The following is a 24817-nucleotide window of genomic DNA, read 5'->3' as shown; positions in this document are numbered from 1 at the left end:
GTGGAAGATTAGCAGATAGGCTGTCGATTCATTAAATGATAAGCCGTTTCTTCTACAAAGCTGTTTATTCAGCATAGTGGAGCCTCTCCTCCACTGACATCCATTCAAAAACACGGCCTCTGGTCTTCTTTCCCACGTACTGCCAGACCGGAAGCGTTAGCTTTAGCCGTTACGTGTTTTCGGCTAATGGTTGCAGGCTTGCCTTCTAGTGGCTCTGCAAAAATATCCACAAAAGTCATATGATCAACAGACCTATAGAGGTCATATGACTACTAGATTAATAGGCTTGTTTGAGATGCGCCTCGCCTCGCCCTGAAATGTAAGCAAGTATAGGCGGCTGCAGTGAGCAGAGGAGTGAAATAAACGCAGTCAATATGGACAGTTCTGACCTCTCGAAGTAGAAGAGATACTACGAGATCAAAGGAGCATATCGCGTTATTCTCACTCATGTGCTGTGCTGCTGATAAACATGATATCATTTCAGTTCTGTTGCTTTATATGAAAATAAATATGATCCATTTATATATCCATCCATTTACATTTTAACACAAACATGTATTTTAGATTTTTATAGAAATATGACAACAGTCACATATCTCGCACAGAGATCGCACTTAATAGTGTTTGGGAATATTCATGCAGAAATTAAATACATAACCACATGAAATCAGATAAAAAATTTAAAAAAAAAAAACATTTTAGAAGAGAACTCAACATCACGGTTGTTTGAACCAATGAGCATTCAGTTGTGACGTCAGTCAGTTGTTAACCATCATGCTTTTGATTGGCACAGTCGGTGGAGAGCAACTGCGCTCAACTGCGCAATCCGACACAGCCGCCTGAAAACAGCTAGTAAGCTGTATGATGATATTATTAAATTTGTGAAAGAAAGTAAATTATATAAACAAATATAGCGTTTTTTATTGTTTTTTTGTTTATTTTTATATTCCAGTTTGTTTATTTGTTTTGCTTGGTTTTTATGTTTATTTCTATTCTGTATACAAGCAAATATCCTGATCCATACTCCATTCCAGTTGCAACCGCCAATAAACACCAAAGAAGAAGAAGAAGATGACACAGCCGCCTCGCTGTCGCGAGAGTTTTTTGGCACATGTAAGCATGACATCAGAGCAAGGCAGACATAACTCTGACACTTTTCTAACCGGCATGCATCTCACGGTGATCACCGGTGATCGGTTCAGCGCAGATTTTGCTCATCTCAAACAAGCCTTATGTGCAACACATGCCAGAGTATATGGTGTTACTGCTCTTGATGGTGCCCCTCTTACTCTCCAGACGGAGCACCCCGATCTATCCTTGCAGCGTCACGGCACCGTTTCCAGCACAGCATAGGCGTGGGACAGATGATAGGCTTGTTCAACTTCATGCGGCGCCGCAAAGATCGGCTGCCGCCTGACAAAGGTAATGCATTCTGGTTAGAACATTTTGTCCGACTTTGATCGGCGCTGCAGCCACATGTGCCTACAAAATACCGCGAGAGCTAAACAAGACCAGCCGCTGAGGTCAGGTACTGCAGTTGCTCAAAATTGGCTGCGAGAGCCTTGATGACGATCTTTATTCTCATTGGTAAGATTCAGTGATGACAAGCACAAGGTGTGTTGCATGTTTATTCTAACAATTCGATTCCAATAATGCTCACAAATCTTGAGTAATTTTTTTATCAAAAACACTGATAAAAGTAGGGGTGTCCCCGACTAAGGATTTTCATAGTCGAATCGGAATTTTCGAATCATGCCGATAGTCGACCAATAGTCGAATCATATATTTGGGGGCGGGACAAAATACATTACCAAGAGAGTCAAGTCAGACATTCGACAGTCATAAATACACAGGGAAAATGTGTAAGGGACGCCTCGCAAACGGGGTAAATAATGTTTTATGTTTTGATTAAAAGATAGTTAACATTAAACGTCAGGGAAACCCTTAAGAATTCACAAAATTTTATTTTTATTATTATTATTATTTTTTTACAATAGTGTTCTCATTATAACGTTATGTATATGATCGTAGTTATAACGTTCTGCATTTCTGTTTTGAGCTGTGCGCGCTGAAGAGGACCAGTAGAATGAAGCATAGCCGGTTTTTAATCAATGGGATTTAACTCATTTATCTCACATACAATACGCTTCGTTATTTATATAACATAACGTTAATATTAGGACTTATAGGCTATCTGCACAAAATGCCCCGAATGCACATGAACGCCTCTGCACGGCTATGAATGAACTGCTTTTGTGGACGCGTTCTTCACGCAATAAAATGCAGAAACACAACTAAACTATCACAGCGTTTTATTATAATAGTGTTCTCATTATAATGCTATGTATATGACAGTGCCAGTCATAGTTATTAATATTCTGCATTGTGGTCCTGCTACTTTTGCGGTGAAGAGATAATCACCATATAGTAGGCTACTACAATGAAGCGCTTTACTGCAGCGTAACTCAACCAAATGCATCGTATACGAGATAAATAATATATACACAATATAAATAAACCGACTGAAATTACTTCTTGTACCCTACCTGATCGAAAAAAAAGTCTTCCACTCTGCCTGTGTCAATTTGAGTTTTGAGATTTAAATCCCTACCACCAAAATGCTCCTCTGTCGGTGACGGATTAGAAAGCAAAATAGGGGAAGTTGGATTTATGCACGCACATTAATATTTATTTAAAGCTTATTTATTTTAAGATTCTTATTTACAGCATTATCATAATAGGCTGTATATTAACTTATTGGGAGAAAATCGGTAGTTCGATGTGAAATCAGACATTTAATCACCCCCATATAGCCAAAATGGCATGATCATAACACCCCGCGAATACTGGACTGTGAGATTGGGAGTCGAATCAGGCTCCTCGAATCGAAGCATCGAATCGTCGACTATTCGGGGACACCCCTAGATAAAAGCATATATACCCCCACTTTATCTGTATTTAGTAGCCTATATGTTTATGCTGAACTTTATTCTTGAACAGATGACGCTGTATTAAGCAGTATATAAAAAGTGTTTTTTTGTTGCTCATAAAAACGTTCCTGTGTATTTGACAAATTCAATGCATTTAATTAATTTTATCTGTGATTAGAGTTGGCAAACACTGTGCGTGCGTCACTACCGGGAGCAGAAAGTGTCCGACTTGGCCTCTCCGCTTTTAATTCCGCCCCGACTGCAAGCGGCTACTCTTGCCAGCCGGTGCAGGCTAGTGCAGTTCATCTCGAACAAGCCTGATGTCTCAAACCTCCTCCCCCTATTCAAAGAGGGACTCTCCACCTTTACATGAATCGCTTCCTTTACACCTCTTTCAAACCACCTCTCTTCTCTATCCAGAATTCTCACCTCATGGTCGTGAAAATTGTGTATCTTTTGTTGTAGATGCAAGAAGACTGTCGAATCCTGTCCAGAAGAATTTGCACGTCTATGCTGAGCCATACGTCGATAAAGTGGCCGTTTTGTTTCTCCTATGTATAAATCCTCACTACAATTAACAGCATATACAACATTACTTCTTAGGATGGACCAAACGTTTTCTCAAAGTAGTCATTGGTTTGAAAAACACAGGAATCTTATGCTTGGAGAAAACCCTTCTGAACTTCTCAGATACTCCAGCCACATAAGGGATAACAACATGTTTTTTTTGCCCGGAAATTATGTCTCCTTTGTTCTAACTGTTTCACCTCCCTTTTTCGATTTGTGTGAGTTTTGATAAATGTCCAATTTGGGTAACCACATTTATTTAATGCTTGTTTGATGTGATTATTCTCTTGTTCTCTGGCCTCTGGAAACGTGGGTATACTCTCCGCTCGATGTTGCAAGGTGCAAATCACACCCAGTTTTTGTTCTAATGGGTGTGAATCAAACAGAGGATACTGGATCGCATGAGTGGGTTTACGGCCTACACTTCCACTTGTAATCTCCTGTCTTCACCCATTCTTACAGCACAATCCAAGAAAAGAAGTTTGTTGTCCCACATCTCCTCTTTAGTGAACATCATATTTATATCCATTGAATTGTGCTCAGAGAAGAAATCAATCTCCCTTTTCTTAATCTTCACCCATGTAGGCTATCGTCCACATATCTAAACCAGTGGCTTGGAACTAGGGTGACCATACGTCCTCTTTTCCCCGGACATGTCCTCTTTTTGGACCTAAAAAAAAATGTTCGTGCATCAGTGAGCCGCTATCAGTATAAGGAGTGTTTAAATCACTTTGGATGCAGCTCGTGTTGGATGCAGGGTTGCCAAATTCTCATTTTTTTGTTCGGAATTGGGCTTATTTTAAACTGTCGTGGAGGGTTGATTTTCTCCCGTGGGTTACAGGTTTTAAATATTGCATAAATTACATTTGACTGAAATGCTTGTATTGAAACATTTTGCATTCTACCTATGATAAAACTGTGGTAGATGTTAAGTTTTGTGAAGGATGGCCACTGGTAGGAAGGGTAGAGTGGGGGGAAAACACCCCCCCTACTGTTTTTCCCAAAATAACCACAAGATAAAGTCAAGATAAATTTTTATTGTAACTATGGACTACATTGACGAGAATGAAACGCCCCCAGGGCAATGGGCAATTACTAGTTATTCTGTTGTGAACATCAAATCCTTTGTTTTTCCATCAAATGTATTCTAACTAGTTGGTTGAATAAAAATATTTGGATTTTATATTTAAAAATTACCTCAAGTTAGCATCAGGTAGCTAGTTAGTTAACTAGCCAGTTAGCATCAGCTAACAAAATGTTTAAAATAGGCTATTATAATTTTGTAATACATACAGTAATTATTGATTATATTCTTTTTAATTTTAAGCAAAAACTGTCTGTACTCTGATTTTGCTGTAAATGTTTAAAGGTCCCATGACATGCTGCTTTTTGGATGCTTTTATATAGACCTAAGTGGTCCCTAGTACTGTATCTGATGTCTCTTTCCCGAAATTCAGCCTTGGTGCAGAATTTCAGCCACTACGAGCCAGTCCCACAATAAGCTTTCCTTAGGACGTGCCATTTCTGTGTCTGTAGCTTTAAATGCTAATGAGGAGGAGAGAAGCGGGGCAAGGTGGAGGGTGGGTGTGTGGCCTTAACCAGCTTGCACTACCATGTGCTACCATGCGCTAATGTTGACAGTGGATGTATCGCAATGGCTCGTAGACACACAGTCCTTCAAGCTTTTCAGTTTGACCCAGAATCTGATCCGGATGGAGAAGCACCGGATGAAGAAGTTGCAACTCAGCGGCTACACAGCAGGACGTCTCCGAATGGTTAGTTTAAAATATTGTGTCTGGATACAGTATTTTAGTTGGTTTGTTTATGTATGCTGTTACAGTTATTATCATGTAGCTAATGCTAGCCATAGGCTCGGATGAAGGAACTAAAAAATACTTTGGTGTTCATTTGTACATCCAAACACTGAGCAACTGCCATGCTTCGCTCGTTTGCAAGCCATGATGTCTCTCGAGGAAAAAAAAATATTGCGCTCGCCTCATTTTCTCATGGGCGGGCAAAGCAGAGAAAGGGGAGGTAACCTTTCCCCGTATGACGACATAAAGGGAAGATTCCAGATTGGGCCATCTGAGCTTTCATTTTCTCAAAGGTGAAGCAGGATACCCAGGGCTCGGTTTACACCTATCGCCATTCCTAGCCACTGGGGACCATAGGCATGCTAGGGGAACTCATGTTAATGTTAAAAAACCTCATAAAGTGAAATTTTCATGCCATGGGACCTTTAAAGCAAATTGCTTTGTCAGACTAGGGGGCATTTTATCCCACCCATGGTGGGGGTAAAACACCCCTTTGGTACAAATTAAATTTTTGTTAAAAATCTAATAACATGAAAACTCTGGACATTTTTCATACTTTGCTTATAATTTATGTCATTGTCACTAAAACTATGATAACTTTTTTCTGAACACATTTGACTTTTGCTTCACAGAAAAAAAAAATACACAGTCTTTAAGGGGAGCATTTCCCCCCACTCTACCCTATATCATATTTTGAGTTTTTATATATTCTGAGGGCTACTTTGAAAAAGTTCATAATATTTAATATAAACGCAATAACTAGCTCTGCCTCTGAAACAACTTTACTTCTCGGCTGCTGTCATTGAGGATATAAAATGGGTTGTTAACACAGTTTCATGCTGACTTAAAGAAAAAGTCTCAATAGGTTTGCAATTAATCACACTGCTGTCTTGGAGAAACAGTTGAGATAACAAAGAGATCTCCTTTGTGATTTATCTTTCTTATATTGAACTGAGGATACACAGATCAATCGTCTGTCCTAACCTCACCTGCTCCTGGATCTTTCACTGCACCAGCAGTTTCCTCTGACAGCAGCAGGGCGGATGGAAATAGGGACGCTTGGGTAGAAGATTAAGGAGGAGAAGAAGAAGAAAGGGAAGGGCAGATGAAAGAACATGGAATGATGTGCAAGCACACTGCAGAGACGTGTTTCAATGATCAGCTCTTGACAGAACAAGGGTTTACTCAAAAGAAGCAGCTCAATCTCTCTTTCCTGTTATTTCCTTTGTCTTTTCTTCTGCCACTTTCATTCACTTCTATCCTCCGCACTAAGAGAGGAATGACAGAAGAGAAGAGAGATTTGTGAAAAGATCAAGGGTGCAAAGCCTCGTCCTCACATCATCCCTGTTTTTTCAATCCTCCTCTAAGCCTTTTTTTCTGTTTCGTCCCCCTTCTTGAACACATGCTTCAGCCCTGCTTTGTGTTTATCCAGTGGTTTTTCCAGCTCAAGGATTTGATGCTCTAAAAGCTCTGTTTTTAATAGCCCAAATGCTTGTATTTTAATTGCAGGGTGTAATTGAATCTCTAGTCTTTTCCTTCTGTGTGTGAACGAGTCAATATGAGTGCTGCGCTAAAAGATTTCAATGTTTAAGTGGCCCAGATAGATAAGAGTCCAGCATGTTCTAGAAAGCGAGCGAGAGCGCTTTGGTTAAAATGATTATCTTAATCCTCACACTGCGATACTCTGACCACTGATAGAGCCCATAAAACCATGTATCTGAGCGAGAAAACCAATGGTTCAGTCAAATTTATATCTTCAAATTCACTATTAAAAAATAAAGCATTATAACATTTTTAACACATTAAAGTCAACGTGTAGACAGACATCAATCAATGCAATAATTGATCATTAATTCAACAACTTTACTGTTCTAAAGTTTTGTGTCAGTAAGACATTTGTGTTTTTAACTTTTATTAATACTTATTGATACTTGTAATTAATATGTTTATTTAGCAATCCCACATTAAATAAATCAAATAAATGCTGTTCTCTTCTATTAATCATAGAATCCTTTAAAAAAATATCACTGTTTTCACAAAAATATCAAGCAGTACAGCTGTTTTCAACATTGATAATAAAAATAAATGTTTCTTGAGTACCAAATCAGCATATTAGAATCATTTCTGAAGGATCATATAACACTGAAGACTGGAGTAATTTTGCTGAAAATTCAACTTTGCATCACATCACACAAATTACATTTTAAATTATATTAAAATACAAAACAATTATTTTAACAAATATTACAGTTATAATGCTTCACAATTTCACAATATTACTGGTTTTCTGTATTTCAATCAAATATATAGCCTTGGTGAGTATTAAACTTCTTTCAAGGACATAAACAATTACCCTAAAATTTTGAATGGTAGTGTATATTCAACAAATACATCAACCTAAAGTGCTATACAACAAAAGTGCTATAGCATACCTATATGCATAATCAAATAAACACCAAATAACTATTTTGTTTACTCCAACTAGTAATAAAACAATTATTACAGTGGTCTAATGTTAAAATCCTCCTTAGAAATCAAAGTATTCGTAGATCCAATATTATTCTCTTTTCAGGAGCAAACCATCATCAATATATTAATAGTCTTAATAGTTACAGTATATAGTCTTACCTATACCAGATTACTGACATTAAGCATATATGAAAAGTATTAACATCTTAATATTAACATATTAGAAATGTCATGAAAAAAATAAATTAATAAAAATAAAAAACTCCTGTAGACTTATCTCCTCAAAAAGTGTGAACACTGTGACACTATCAAAACAAGCATTTTGATTGAGCATCCCAACCAGCCTGACAACAGCAGCACTGGCTCAACCAATGGTGTGAATATGGGGGCGGGGCGATATGTTTGACCGACCAGTAGCAGACAATGTTTAGGAAACCTGTTTGGAAAACATTCCTTATTTTCACAACTCTCTTTGATAATGGTAGTGCCACAGAAATTACACACTTCACTTTTAAAATCTCTGACTGAAAAGGATCATCTTTTTATACCTGCTGGAAAAAGTCTGATATTGTTTCTTTTTCTAAGCACCCACCACGAGTCTGTTCTTACACTGCTGGATAGACCTATTAACTACTCAATTTTATCACTCCCTCATTCTCCACTAGTATTCCTAAATGAACCGCTCACCATCTCTCTCTCTCTCTCTCCCTCTCTCTCTTTCCATGTCTCTCTCAGCCCCCAATAAAAGCTCAGGAAATGATGAGCAGCCTTCAGAGTCCACATGATAGACAGAAAGAACGCAGAGGAAAGTCAGAGAGAGCGAGAGCTAGGTAACCAACAACCCTGAGAATAAAAGAAGGTTGAAAGATCAGAAGATAAGGACAAAAACAGGGACTAGTGCTTTTTTCAAACCAAGATCTAAAGTGCAGAAAGTGGAAAAAGTGAAGAACTCTGTTGAAGATGGGTGTAGTGTTGGGGACCTTCTCTATGCACACCAAACAGGTCACCTTCAGGACAGGTAGGATCCAATTTACACATTAACCAGCTAGAAATACTTACATTAATAAGTTATTTGTGAGAACGAACGAGTGATAGACGAGTAGATGAGAAAATAGAGAGAATTAGAATGTTTCACTTTTTTATACATTTATCACTCTTGTTCTACTTGACGTTCAACTCGAATGTCTGCGTGTGTGTTTCTAACCTAGATCATTTTTGGACAACAAAATTGCAACAGAATACCACTTGAAGTTAGCTAAATTAGAAAAACTCCTCTTGGGGTTGTGTTATAAAGGAAAAATAGTTCATCGAGAGAATATTTTTTTTATTCACTTCCACAAATGTCAGAATTTATATCTCAAAAGGCAAGCAAACAGCAATTTTAATTATTTAGTTTCGATAAAGTGAATGTGCAGCATGTGCATGTGCGAAGGATGAAGTGAATGTGTTGGCATATGCTGGCATGGGCTCCATACAAGGCATTATGGGTTATGAAAGTATTACATGGCCATTTATTCCAAAATTATTACCTCCTGTAACGCTCAGAGCTGAAAGGATGGATGAGGCGATTTGAAGATTTTGAAAAGCGGAGCGATCAGGCTGCAAGTATGTGATAAGAAAATGCATAAAAAGAGGAAAAAGAGAAGGCGGTGTGTTAGTGATTATTTATGCCTTGAAGGTTAATTAACCTACACTCCATGCAGATTTACAATTTCTGATTCTCCACAGCTTTAATGCACAACAGAATATGCCAAAAGCAATACTGCAGCAAACCAACACATCAACACCACTCACATGTGGGAGCATGTGTTTTTACTCACTCATAAGAGAAATAGAGAGAGTCACATTTCATATACACACACCGGAGACCTGAAGAATGATTATGGAGCCAAGAGGATTGCGAGTTCTGGGCAGGAAGACAGAAAGCTTGTTTGAAGTCTTCACTAAAATCCCCAGGAGTTACAGGAGCTGCCTGAGAGTTTATAAGTAGAGATGCAAACTGTATGTCGGCTTTGGCACTCAGCCCTGACGGACTAGAACTTCTGCTGGATTTCTGAAGGGCATTGCTTCAGGTCCATGTGTTGGGGATAAAAACTCTGAGGATGATAACTAGGAGATTTCAGTTGGGACTTTAAATAGTGTTACTCTAGTTTTTGAAGTTTGTAGGAATGGCCTATCTAAAGCATTGCAGCTGTACCGTGTTTCAATATTATGTTTGTGTTTTTGTATGCGTTGAACTCGCAACTCGCAGGTTTAACTTACTTAGTGTGACGGAAATGTTACGCCCCTTACCATATTTGGAAACACAAAGCAATCTCCACAACATGGCGGTGGCAACAATACTACAGCAAGAATAAAAGTTACGCCGCCTTTCTTTGCGTAAACATTTGGGTGGTGTTATGTAAATCTTCCAACACAGTGACGTAGATATATTTTAGGAAGCCATGGACGAGTCTTAACTTTTATAAAGAATATCTATTTGGGTTTGAGACTTTGCAACTTTATGGATCTTATATATGCAAGAACAGCTTGCTTACCATACATCAATGGAAAGCGTATTTATTCAGCTTTAAGATGATGTATAAACTCAATTTTTAAAAAATATGACTTATGACTGGTTTTGTGTTCCAGGGTCGCATTTTAGTTGAAAAAACACAAAGAACCCAATACTTGACAGACAATACATGATAATTGCAACAATTAGCAGGTAATCTTGCTTTCTTTCCATATGTCACAAAACAAGTTACTAAACAATTGAAAACCTGAGGCCCTTATTATTAATTATTCATGCCCTGGTGCATCCTGGGAACACCAGAATCGACACCTTAAGGAGGAATGAATAAATAAATAAATAGTGCACTTTTGTGATCAATACTTGAGGAATATAACAATTAATATAAGAAACAAACCCAAGTAATATTTAATTTCACATGCTTAAAAGAGTTTATATACATGGCTTACTGTATATAGGTTGTATTTTATTCATTTTTAAGCTACAATGAAAAACATTATTTGGTATTATAACAAATTACAGTATAACAATGTTAATATTAATATATGTTCATATTTCCATCTCACACTTGAACTTAGTGTAGGAAGTTTTTTATAATTGTTTATTTAATCTAAAGATCAGTAACGTAAAACATACAAATTCAACACCACAAATTATGATTTGTTTTTGTTAGGAAACACTGTGCAAAAACAATGGCTTTCTGCACACGCAAGAATAGGAGAGCTGAATCATTAATTACTTCAAACATACATAATCCAAACATATTTTTTGTTTTTTTACCGCAATGCTGGTAAAATTCTGTTATGCCATTTCTTACTGTACTGCTGTTGCAAAACCCTATTAATAATATTACTATGATTACAGGTTCTAAGTGATACAAGGTTTCAGGCTGTTATTCGCACCATTGAATATGTTTCCAAGGGTAAGCCGATCATCTGTAACCATCTCCCAAGTGCATTAGCAGATTCAATGAGGTGTCTGCAAAGGAAAGTCTAACATAGACACTTCAGAGTGAGAAAAGAGGCTTACACCTGCCTGCCTGGATTTCACACATGCCAGTTGTTTGCTGGATATCATTGTTTCTCTTCCAAGGATGAGTGCCAAAGCGAGAAAACCATTACAAACGTCTTACATCAACAAACAAAAAAATGTGTTCTGATGAAATTCGAATGCTGATACCAACGTCTTTATCCTGAGTGTGGCAGGTGGTACAACCTCAGGGTGTTGTGTTTTGTGCAGACCAGATTGTAGTGAAGGAGTGCAGATGCCTATGTGCTAGAATCTCTGGATATCTTGGCCTGATTTTCAGGTCAGTCCTGCTGGATTTGCGTAATACGGAGCGGTGCGGGTTGATATTACGTAATTACTCATTACCTTCAACTTCTCTCCACACTCCCAGCCCAAAGCTCGTCTGTCTGAAGTCTCATCTTTTTTGGATTATTAATATGGTTACAGACCTGCTGTTTTGAAACTCAGACATCCCCCAACGGCAATTTCTTTTCCACTGTAGTTTGTCTTTCTGTTTTTCTTTATCTCTGTTTCCATCTCTTTAATCGGAAAAGTTTGTGGGGTTGGTTCCCCACTAATGAGAGAGAATACTGAAACAAACAAGAGTATTTGGGTCATTTTACAGAGCATTATATGTACAGTGCATCAAAAACGCACATTTGTGCATCGTACACATTGAAAATTAGAGTACTTGATCCGTGAAACATTCTTATCTGAGTCACTAAATTGCAAACGTGCACACACGCACAAAGTCTCATAACTGGAAATGAACAGTGGATGATGAAACCAAATACTCGTAGTTGTACTTACACATACACATACATCACAGCACATTTGATGTATGTGAATTAGGTTTTGCCTACAATATAGGGACTAAATGTCTCCACAAATGCAGTAAAATCACCAACACTGGGTGACCAGCAAGTGGTACACTGTAAAATGTTTGCAATTTTTTACAGAGAAAGGCTAAAAATGCTACAGTAAAAACCTGTTAATTGGATAAAGGTTTACATATGAAGAGTTTATTTGCAAAAACAGATAACTCTTTTTTTTTTATTATTATGTTATTATGTTTTTATTGTGTTCTGTTGTGTTAATTAGCTGTTTTTTCAGTAATTGTTTAACCTAGTCAAAATAACCCAAATGCAGTTTGATTGAGATTAATTGGAATGCACAATGAAAAAACATGATTTCTGTGTTTCAGATAAGTTATCTGTTTTTGCAAATGAACTCTTCATATATTATACATAATTTTACTGTACAAAACTGTGAAATGTGTGGGTTTTGCAAGTAAAAAGTATAAATTACTGTATAATTCATAGTGAAAAACGGTAAAAACATTCTCAGAAGTCCCCACATGAAACATCACATATGTGACCCTGGACCACAAAACCAGTCTTAAGTCGCTGGGGTATATTTGTAGCAATAGCCAAAAATACATTGTATGGGTCAAAATTATCTGTAATATACGTTGTTTTGTGTTACATTTTCAGTTTTTTTCTAAAGTAAAACATAGATTTTTATAGCTTGCATTATTAACATTATATCACATAATATATGGTTAAAAGTTATAAAATGTACCTGCACCAATATGCCATCCTGTAATGAAACAATGTAACTATATTTTATAGTCAATTCCTGGCAACCACAGTTGTCATCTTATTGTAAATGGAACCAGCTAGTTTACAGTGTACCTATGAGGAAAATAATAAAGAATAAGAATAAAGGGACAGTAACCATTTTTGGGATAGCTCACCCAAAATTTATTTTTTCTTCCTTTCTTTTTCTATATAGTTAGGGTTAGGGTCTTTTTCCATACATAAATATGAACAAAAACACTTTTTAAAATGTTTTAATTGAATCAGATTTGAAACAATATGAGGGTGAGTAAATGACACAATTGTCATTCTTGGCTGAATTATCCCTTTAAAATGGTTTCTGTGAAGTTTAGATGTAAGGTTAGAGAATAGAAAACATTGTTTGCACCATATAAGAACAACAGAAGTCAATGGAACATCCCACCATGATAGAACAACAAATGCTTGTGCATATAAGAGCAGTAGAGTGTGAACAAAAGTCATCATCCATCTTGCCACATTCAGCTTGTGTGAAAATTTGCAATCCCATAAGGAACAGATCTGCTTGCTGTCTGTGTGTGTGTGTGTGTGTGTGTGTGTGTGTGTGTGCCACAGAGAGGAGCATTTCATCCTCACACTCTTCCTACTGCTTCCCATCAGGCTGATCTGCCTGCACAGCAACAGTTCCTGACACCGAATAACAAACGGGACCAAACAGAAACAGCAAGAGCGAGAGCAAAGAAAGAGAAATGAAGGGAGAGAGGGAGTGAAATTTGTGGGAGGGGCATCAAGGAAGCAACCATATGCTTTTAGCAAGAAAATTCCAGCTTGTCTTCATTCACTGACAAGTGAGTGGGGAGGGAAACAAGAGCAGGGGCTTCAACAAAGAAAGACAGACTGGCGGACTCAACGCTTATTAGTTTGAACGCGCGTGTCTTTGCGGTGACAACATGGGAGCAGTAGTGGGCACATTGACTATGCAGACAAGACAAAGACAACCATCTAGAGGTATGTTAACTAACGACAGATTGTCTGACTCAATGATACATTCTGTAATGGAGGAAGACTAAAGGAGTTTGGAAGTATCAATAACAGCACTAAATCAATGACACAATGGCTAACTTAGTCGCTGAAAGAGAGCTTAAGGAAAAGAAAGAGTGTGCTGTTTGTGTTCAAAGACAGATGACACTTAAAAAAAGATTACATTTATGCACAGACAACGTTAAACTAAAGAGCTGAGAGAGGACAGAAAGGATGCGAGGTTGAGAAGATATTCAGCTGACAGGCAACACATCAAGGTCTGCTGTTTACAAATGATGGTTTAACCTCGTCCCTCACAGATAAACATCATGGACAGCGTGTGTGTTTGTGTGTGGGGGGCATCTTTGTACGTGAGCGAGTGTTTTAACACTCTGCTCACATATCAACCTTCTTCCTGTTCACATGCGCCATGGTGTAGTTGTCATGGAGACAGCTTTCTAAAGCTTTGTACAGCAGAGGATGGGATGTTATGATCGACATGATAGTAAGGGAAGCATTATACACATGAATTCTGTACTGTTCTTGGTCTATTTATATGGATCACAAATTTAATCATAATTAAACTTGAGTAATAATATGCATCAGTCATTTATTCATTCAATCAGTCACTAAATTACACACTAAATTAGAGGTCAACTGCATGGCAAATGACTATTATAATGATTATTAGATATAAATACCTCATTTTTTAATTATATATTTTACCTTTATAACTAGAAAAGCTAAGTGTTTTAAAGCCTTAAGGGCTTTACAGACAGAGAGAACACTAGAACAATAAATATATTTTTTTATTTAAATAGATTTCTCTGAAATGCATTACCTGTTTTGATTTTCTTTGAATAACTATTGAATAAATTCGAATTACTGTTATTCCTATTCAACTTCCTGTAATCAATTCAGATCAAATTCATACTTATGAATTTAGAACAACATTAAGAGGAGTAACTTATTTGAATGAACAGAATTGCAATTTGGTGGGTGATTTATTCCTCTAGAATCTCTTCAAATGGTCTAGTGCAAAATTAAATGGCATAATAAACTGCTTCCATCTGGCAGATGGTCTTCTGTTCCCTTTGCTCCAGCCAAACAGTTTACCGTATGACAACTGCTTTGGGACATTAGGCTCCAAACAAACCATTTCTCCATTCAAAGATCAGAGATCCAAGACTGGTCTGGAGGCCTTTGCTTGGATTCTCCAGTCCCAAGCCCAGTCCTAATGAGAGGGGAGTTTAGAGCTGCAGTAACAAGTGATTTGTACTGCCTTACAGCAGCTGCTCATGAATATTCATCCTGCTGTTTAACTATTTGCATGCTACTTGTCGCTTTTCTCTGACATCTTCTCTATAGATCTATCAAATCACTGTGATCTAGTGCTCCCCGCAGTTGAATGTGGGTGGCTTGCTCTGGTTAATTACCTGTTAGAAGGATATGTATTGTTGAGCTTGACGTCAAGGGCAGGCTTCTAATGACATGGTCTTCTTATATGTAGCACCATGAACTGCAGTTTATTATTTTTATACACTTGGCTTGTATTGAGAATTAATGGCAGTAAACTTGATTTAACCCGACTTGTTTATAATTGGCTCATTAAAATACTTATAATTGACACATAACTAGAAAATGAAATAAAATGCAACACTCTCCAGTTGCAATTACTGAGTCAAAATGTGCACTGCAATTTGCTTGTAGCTAATAAATTTAATCTACAGTGATTTTCCTAATGAGTTCAAAAGACACATAATCAATCTCAGAGATAATCTCAGTTTAAAATCAATAAAGAAAAGATTGACAAGAAGGCTTGTGCTATTGTTGTTTTTAACTTTCCGCCTTCACTGTGCTAGAGGAAGCACTCTAATGGCACTAATAGCTGCTTGAATGGAGAATGTGTCTTTAGAGTTTATTTTAGTGTGTTCCTACTGCTGCTGTTTTGAAGGGCTTTGTTGCCGTTTTAAGCTTTAAAGAGGAAGAGAGAGAGAAATAGATGTAAGGAGAGATAGTTTCAGTCCTGTGATGGGTTATGTTGCTCTTCCACTCTACCAGCTATTTTTATTTTATTTATTTTTTCATGTTCTGACGTCTTACTTGTTACTTCTTCTCCATTCTCTACTGATCTCTCCATTTTTCCATACTGTAAACACAGGCTCCTCTGTCTTTTTTTGGTACAGTATGTCTTCCCCATTTCCCATTTTTCAATTTCAATTTTCAAGCAATTTATTGTTGTGCATGATTATTTTGCACATAAAGACAAGAAAAGTTACAAGGGTACAGGTAGAATGAATTAATACATGTTTTTGGTCTTATTGGTTAGAAATTCACTATGCAGACAATAGATGAAGTAATGAATATGGAGATATGGAAAATAAAATGAAGTTTAAAAAAAATGCTTTCAACATGTTATTGGTTGATTTTTTTATACAACGGATTTCACAGTAAGACAAAACAAATCCACAACACTTAGTCAAAAAATAAAAAAAACACTCTCTTCTTACTCATCTTTAATTTAAAACTGCCTGTGATATAAAATACTTTCCCCCCCTATTTTTAAAAAACCCTGGTATCTTAAATCTTCTACCTGAAGGCAAAAGCTCAAACTCATTATGCAGTGGATGCCTATTGTCAGATATAATTTTCATAGCTTTACCAAGACATCTAGTCTGATAGATTTGATGTAAACCCATCACAGGTACTTTAAGTATGCAGTACCTAAGAAAATATAATCTTTGCTGGCCTTTTTTGCTCACAGCGTCAGTCCATTTATCCCACCTCAATTTGTGATCTAAAACAACTCCAAGGTATTTATACTCTTCTACCCTCTGAATCAGCTCCCCTTTAATAATGGTCGCTCTGGTTGAGGACTCTTTCCTAAAATCAATACACATTTCTTTAGTTTTTAAAATATTTAACTTAGGATTTGATACATCACACCACGAAACAAATTCATTTAAAAAGGGTCCATGACTGTCCTCACCCCTTTAAGGAGACTAACCAATGCAGTGTCATCTGCAAATTTGATTAAATGTCTTGCTGGACAAGTGCTCCTACAATTGTTTCTGTACATAATAAACAGTAAGGGTGAGAGGACACAACCTTGTGGGGAACTAATTTTCGCGATTTGTTTATCAGACAATGAGGTGCCCACACACACTCGTTGAACTCAGAAAAAATCCTGCAACCACAAAATCACTCCTCCATCCAGAGAGAAATCTACAGATAATCTTTCACAAAGAACAGATGGCACGATATTATTAAAGGCAGAAGAAAAATCAGCAAAAATAATTTTCACATGCTTTTTAGGACCCTCAAGATGTGAGTAAACAATGTGTAACAATGTTAAAATAGCATCATCTACTCCCTTGTTTGACTGATAAGCAAATTGAAAAGGATCCAATAAATGCTGTGTTTTTTCCACTATGTACCTTTTAACTACCCTTTCACAACATTTAAACACAAGAGAGGTTAGTGCAATTGGACGATAATCACTTAACTCTAATGGTTTATTAACTTTAGGAACAGGTACTATAGTTGAAGTTTTCCATATAGTTGGCACTGTGTGCTGGTCAAGTGACTTTTGAAACAACAAAGTGAAAACTGTAGATAATTGCCCGGCACATCATTTTAACACCTGACCACTGATATTATCTGGCCCAGGACTCTTATGTACATTACACTTCTGAAACATTTTTCTGACTTCAACCTCATTAATTAATAAAGTATTTGTAGATGTCAGAATCATTGATTCATTCTTATTTCTTTCTTCTCCGTTTCCCTCAAAACGAAAAAAAAAAAAAAAAAAGATTTAGCCTATTTGCTAATTCAAAATCTCCCTCTTTTACATCAGTCGTGGTCATATTTATGTTTTCCTTTCCTTTTCTCTTGTGTGGAACACTTATCATCTTTCCCAGGCCTGTTTAGAGTTTCCCTGTGACATTTTTGCTTCAATTTTTGGTTTATATAAGGCCTTATCCACCTTAATTTGCCTTTTTATTTCTCTTTGAATATCTCTTTTAGCTAAAATATCATGATTATAATAAGCTACCTTCTTCTTATTTAATAGTTGTTTTAATTCCTTTGATACCCAAGGCTTATTGTTGGGAAATATTTTATACGTTTTTGTGGGTATAACTGACTCCACGCAAAATTTAATATAGTCTGAAACCATTTGTATCCAGATCTGGACAGTCAAAAGTTTCCCACAAAGTACACTCAAAACAACCTTGAAGGCATATAATACTCTCCTCATTCCAAATCTTTACAGTCTTTACCTGAGGTTTCTCCCTTTCAAGAAGTCTTTGATATTTAGGTCGAAGATTAACAACGTTGTGATCAGATCCTCCCAATAGTGGCAATGTGGAGGCGGAAAAAGCATCTTTAACGTTGCCGTAACACTTGTCCAGTATCTTATTTGTCCTGGTGCAAACATTTACATACTGACAATAAGTCCTTAAACAGTTTTTTAAGGAGCAGTTATTAAAATCTCCTAAAATAAATTTCGGAGCATCAGGAGACAAAGAGTCCAATCTTTGTGCGAGTTGATATAGCATCCGAGACCTTAGCTGAATTTGCTTGAGGATGTATATAGACCACGGTAAAAAAAAAAAAAAAACAGCTGTGGAAACTCCTGAGGAAGGTAAAAAGGTCTTAACGAAACACTCAACAATTCAATATCAGGAGTGCAGAGAGATTCTCTCACTACCACTGATCTGCACATTTTCCTTAATCAGCAGGCACGCTCCACCACCGCGTGACTTTGCTGTGATATCCGAGTTTCGATCCATTCGGAATACTGTGAAGCCAGTTGGTTTAACCTCGCTCGACAGAACGTTCTCATTTAGCCACGTTTCTGTGATTGCCAGCACACACGCGTTCCTATATTCATTCAGATACCGTAGATTTGCTGTTAGTTCTTCCATTTTCCCCCTCAGGGACTGGGCAGTAATCGGTAAAGTCGTGGGCAAGGATCATTTATTTCCCAGCCTTTTGAGTCTCTGCCGATATACTGATACAACTCCATAGTTGCAAAGGGTATACCTTTTCCCACGTCTACAAACAATTTACACAAGACAAAAACGGCACACGTGAAACACACTGCAGGTCGCCACAGAGCAGCGCCCATCTAGCATTTTACACTCGGTTACTCGGTTTAATCAGGTTACTGATTCATTGTGGAGACAATAAATTAAGTATGGAATATGGACATATAGAAAATAGAATTTAAAAATGCTTTCAACAAGTTATTGATAGATATTACGCAAACAATAATTGAAGCAATGAATATGGGGATCAGTGATTGGTCTATTTCTCTCTCTCATCCTCTGATAATTAACACTACATCTTTCTTAGGTGTGTTCCCCTTAGTTTTCTCGCACCTTCCCTTTTTATTCATCAGTTGCTTGTGTTAAAAGGAAGAGAGGTGATAATTAAGAGTGATTAAATGAGGGGCTGCCCTGTTGAGTTCTTGCACAAGCAGAAGTTTCTCATCTAGCCAGTCCCGTGAAATGTATCCATTACATTCTCATCACAGTTATCAGACAGATCTGACAATATCTGGGTGTTGTTCAAGAAGCATAGCTAATGGATGCTGTTTGCTCTGTTGTTATAATTCAGTTCAGCTTCAAGTTTATACTCTCCATTACAAACTTATCTTGTCAAGCTGGTTAAAATGGTTTGCAGTCTTGCAAAGAGACAGAATTTGTTTGAAAATGTCACAGATCTTTCAGAGATTAAGACCGGCAAAGAAATGAAGAGGATGCTGAAGGATCTGAAAATTGCTGGTGCAGAGAAAACATAAACCATTTGACTATGGAGAGTGTGTTATATTTTATGCTGGTACAACAATGATGTTTTAAGATAATCCCACTACAATAACAATTCAGTCATTTACTCACCTTCATGCCGTTCCAAACTTGTATGACTTTCCTTTATCTGTGGAACACAAAAGAAGATGTTTATCAGCATGCTCTTGCTGCTCTTTTGAATACAATGAAAGTAAATAGTCATCAGTGGCTATTAAGCTGCTAAAATGACCCAAAAAAAAAGAAAGAAAGAAAGATCAGCATTAGCTATGATGAATTTAACTCACAAATAACCAGCATCATGTGTTCACTGCTGGTGGAATTTCACGGATGAAAACCATATTGGTTTCTCTGCCACAAATTACTAACCAGCATTAGACAGCCATTCATACTGCTCTAAGCATGTCTTTAGCTTGGAAAATCTGCTAAACATGATGAAATCAGTTCATTTGTTTTCCACAAATTGTCCAAACTGGCCTGAAATGGCTAATGAGATCCTTCTTTATCCTCTTGTGTGAATGCGTTGGGGAGTTTATGTGTTTGAAATGTGGGAAATAACGGCACGCTGAGCACTATATGTAGGAAATAAAGAATGAATAAAACTCATTAGTGACTGAGAATTGTGTTACTGGCTGTGCAATAAATCATAAAGCTGATGTGGCCATATGTTGAGTACAAGGGGAAAAACTGATGTAATAGATTGTCATTGACGGTAGAATTCAAAATAGTTTGGAACCCTCTCAAATAGAGAACTTCATTTTTTCACCAACATATGGTTTAATCACAATATGGTCCAATCCTGTGTGAATTCAAGCACATACGCCTGACATTAGCAGCCAAGATCATGCCCCAGAAGTCACACTAAGGGACACATTGGATCAACATAAGCAGCACAATGTTTAAAACTCTTCAGGGAAATCAGCCCACTAATGGCTTTCTTATAGTTCCCTCTGCACACTTAACAATCAATGTAACAAACTGAGAAAGTATTTTAACATCTCAAATAACCTTCCATCACTTTATATATGCACATCTACGTATGTATTTGAGGATATATGGAAGGTTAAGGTGTGCGTGTTTGAAAACCAGAGAGAGGATTTATAAAGGGCTGGAGCATTTATAAGGAGATGCAATGGCTCTCCAGTGTTCTGTGAAAGATGAAGGTCTTCCCTCAAGCCACCCATGGCCATTTTCATTCGTTCTACTGATTTCCCCATCACCCCATCTGCCTCTCTATCCACAACCAATCATTTTGCCGGAGCTGACACAGCAGCAGAAGCATGGCCTGCAGGGGGCGAGTGCGCAAGTGTGTGTGAGCCTGTGTGTGTGTGTCGAAACATATGAATCATCCACGTTTCTTTCCTACCAAAGTGAAAGTCTTTGAAGTGGAGGTGTAGGGTAAATGTGGGGTTGTTATTTCCCAAAATAACCACAAGATAAAGTCAAGATACATTTTTATTGTAACTATAGACTATGTTGACGAGAGTGATGTAGAAGTTTTCACCATGAAGCTTACACTGGTGATGTACCGAAGAGAAAACGGATTTCACAGTAAATTATCTCATTTTCAGCAGTAAGAAAGTATTTCAAAGCTTGTTGTTTTGTAGAACATCACAGTTATATATGATATGAGAACAGTAGGGTCTGTAGATAGGGAGTGCGTGTTATTTAATAAAAATATAATTATATTTTCAGAATTACATAATTTTTTTTTTCTCAAACATAGTCTGTGGGGTAAAACGCCCCCTGGGGGCATTGGGCAGTTACTGTAGTTATTCTGTTCTGAACATCAAATCCTTTGTTTTTCCAACAAATGTATTCTAACTAGTTGGTTGAATAAAATTATTTGGACTTTATATTTAAAAATTACCTCAAGTTAGCATCAGGTAGCTAGTTAGCTAGCCATTTATCATCGGCTAATTATTATTATTTTTTTTTTTTTTTTCAAATAGACCATTATAATTTTGTAATTCGTAATTATATTAATTTTTAATTTTAAGCTAAAACTGCCTGTACTCTGATTTTGCTGTAAATATTTAAAGCAAATTGCTTTGTCAGACTGGGGGGCATTTTACCCCACCAATGGGGGTGTTTTGCCCCATGGGGTAAAATGCCCCCTTGGCACAAATCAAATGTGTTAAAAATCTAATGACATGAAAACTCTGGACATTTTTCATATTTGGTTTATAATTTATGTCATTGTCACTAAAACTATGATAACTTTTCTGAACACATTTAACTTTTGTTTCACTAAAAAAAAATACACAATCCTTAAGGAGGGAGGGGGTGGGTGCAAACCCACAACTCTACCCTACGTTGTGGGTTTGCCCCAAGCACAGTTTCTGTTTTTGCAAAGGGAAACAGTGTGTTTCTAATCACCACCGACAATCCCATGATGCTTCTGTAACCTCTCTGCACTAAGAAAATGTTAACCAAACTAAAATTCAAACTAAAGATTACTACTTGTTATTAAAGGGACATTCATTAGTTAGCTAGCTAGCATTAGCATTGCTGTTCTTCGTGTACTTCAAGTGCTGATACCACAACAGAGTGATGGTGTGGTGATGTTTATGGTTGTTCAACGGATGCATTTGACGGGTGAAATCCAGTAATTTCAATAGGAATCCACACAATCAGGATTTTTTTCTGAGAGTAAATGATTTACCCATGCAGATTTTGCTTCAGGTTCAGGCTGGTCACACAAATTTGCCACATTGACCAACAGAAAACTGCTTTGTTTAAAAGTGACTTTTGTGTGAGCTGTGCTTCATACATTAAAACCCTACTGACAACAGACAATGGACCTTTTTTACCGGCAAATTTTTTACCACAACCTTTAGATGCTGTACTGCCATCTACTGATGTGGAGCAGCATGATGGTCTGTTAAGTTTGATGCAAATTACACTACAGTATATTCTAATGTAAATTATAATAGTCAGTTTTAGAAAGTTTTACTGAGCATTACTACTCAGGATTTTCCAATCTGATATCACAGCAATTCCTACATATTTTATGGGATGGCTAATTCGTATGACCTCACTTTCATACAATTTGTGAAAAATCTTATGTATTTTACAAGGTCGCAAATTCATAGGAATTCATACGAATGACCGTCCCTAACCCTACCCTTCACAGAAATTGTACAAAATTGCATGAATTAGCCACCTTGTAAAATATGTACGAATTGACCGTGAGATAGCATTGCAACTTTCCAATTTGCGGTTACCATTGCTCAATATTTATGCCTGTTTTTTTGTTTTTTGTTTTTTTTTGGCTTTTTATTTCTTCGGCTTCAGATCTTTTCTGCTTCTTTAGCCTTACAACTACTGATTCTCCCATTGTCTCCAGTGGTAAAGTACAATACTAAGCGTTTCATTTTCAAACAACAGCTAATGGCGTACTTACAGAGGCGGCAGCCAATGAATATGAGGATTCTTTCCAACATTTTTACCCTTCTGGTGTTCCCATCAAAAATGACTGGTGTACAAAAAATGGGAGAAAAAAAAAAAACATTTATTTTTGGAATTGTGTATGCACTTTTAAATAATTACCCACACACACACATATGTATGTATATATATATATATATATATATATATATATATATATATATATATATATATATACATACTGTATAAAGTATTTGGATGTTTCGCCTGCTGATACCAGAATAAAGTGCTTTACAGTAGTCAAATCTGGAGGAGATAAAAGCATGAATGCCCTTTCCTAAATCAGCAAAAGAAAGAAATGATTTAATCTTCATTACTTGTGTCAGTTGTGTAAAGCAAGACTGCACCACTTTAGGCATCTGGGCATTGAAGGGCAGTTCAGTGTCAAAAATTGCACCTAGGTTATGGGTCTCTTTTCAAACATTATTAGATAAGGCAACCATACTATAAGAGAGATTATTAATACTACTAGTACTGATACAGGATGTATCTGTGGTACCAGGCTTTATCGTGTTTACAATTGAGTATCATCTGCGTAGCAGTGGTAAGCAAATGTCATGACCACACATAATTTGACCCAAGGGTAACATGTAAATAGAAAAGCTAAATTTTAAAAATTTTAAAAATTAAAATTCTGTCACTCACCATCATGTTGTTCCAAACAAAGACCTTCATTCATCTTCAGACCATAAATTAAGATATTTTTTGATGAAATCCGTGAGCTTTCTGACCCTGCATGGACAGCAACACAACTGGCACGTTTAAGGCCCAGGACATTGTTAAAATAGTCCATGTGAGTGGTTCATCCATTGTAGTACTCTCGTGGACGTGTGTCCTGACCCAGAAAAGAAGTTGTTGAATAAAGTTGTTATTTTTGTTTCTTTGCGCACAAAAACTATTCTCGTAGCTTCATAAAAATACAGTTGAACTACTGATGTCACATGGACTGTTATAATGATGTCCTTCTGGGCCTGGGAACGTTATGCAGGGTCAGGAGACTGTCAGAATATCTTAATTTGTGTTCTGAATATGAACGAAGGTTTTACGGATTTGGAAAAACATGATAGTGAGCAATTAATTACAGAATTTTCATTTTTGGGTGAAGTGACTCTAAAAGTGTCTTAGAGATTCAAAAGACATTTCAATATTTTCAAACACTGTGCTCAGATTTGCAAAGTCTGAGATTTCCATGTGAATGCAAAAAAAATCGTATTTGTCTCACTTTTATTTCTCTTAAGAAATTTAAGGAGGAGCATCTGAGAGAAAGTTGATATTTACTGTGCGGTGAAGGAGCAACCAGTGGTCATTTATCAGCCTGAAACTGACATGTGGCTTGCTTTCTCTCTCTAGATAAGATAGATGATGAATTAGAGATGACAATGGTCTGCCATCGGCCGGAGGGTCTCGAGCAGCTCGAGGCGCAGACAAACTTCACCAAGCAAGAGCTACAAGTCCTTTACAGAGGCTTTAAAAATGTACGTTGCCTGGTATTTCTCATCTCATCCTTCTCATCACTCCCACATCTGCACATTTACTTTACACAAATGTCTTTTGACACATTTTGGAATCTGATAAGAAGCTTATAGTGTTTATGTAATATATCCTTATGCCTCAATATCTTCTCTTATGAATCATCGCATCTCATCTGCATATACTG

General features: G+C 37.0%; 1 protein-coding gene across 3 annotated transcripts in view; it reads left to right on the top strand.

The window, feature by feature from the left end:
• kcnip1b (Kv channel interacting protein 1 b) overlaps window positions 1–24817 on the top strand; it is a 50586-nt gene that overhangs the window by 20297 nt on the left and 5472 nt on the right. Inside the window, exons 1-2 of one of the 3 annotated variants that reach the window (XM_058789567.1) lie at window positions 8579–8798; window positions 24511–24635. In XM_058789567.1, coding sequence (XP_058645550.1) covers window positions 8741–8798; window positions 24511–24635 — 183 coding nt within the window. In that variant the 5' untranslated portion in view covers window positions 8579–8740. Of the gene's footprint in view, window positions 1–8578; window positions 8799–13604; window positions 13886–24510; window positions 24636–24817 lie in introns of those variants that run through there. The other 2 variants (XM_058789566.1, XM_058789565.1) reach the window with 2 other exon arrangements.

This window comes from Onychostoma macrolepis, chromosome 10, assembly GCF_012432095.1.
Source record: "Onychostoma macrolepis isolate SWU-2019 chromosome 10, ASM1243209v1, whole genome shotgun sequence".
Taxonomy (NCBI): domain Eukaryota; kingdom Metazoa; phylum Chordata; class Actinopteri; order Cypriniformes; family Cyprinidae; genus Onychostoma; species Onychostoma macrolepis.
This window is presented reverse-complemented; position numbering and strand designations above follow the sequence as displayed.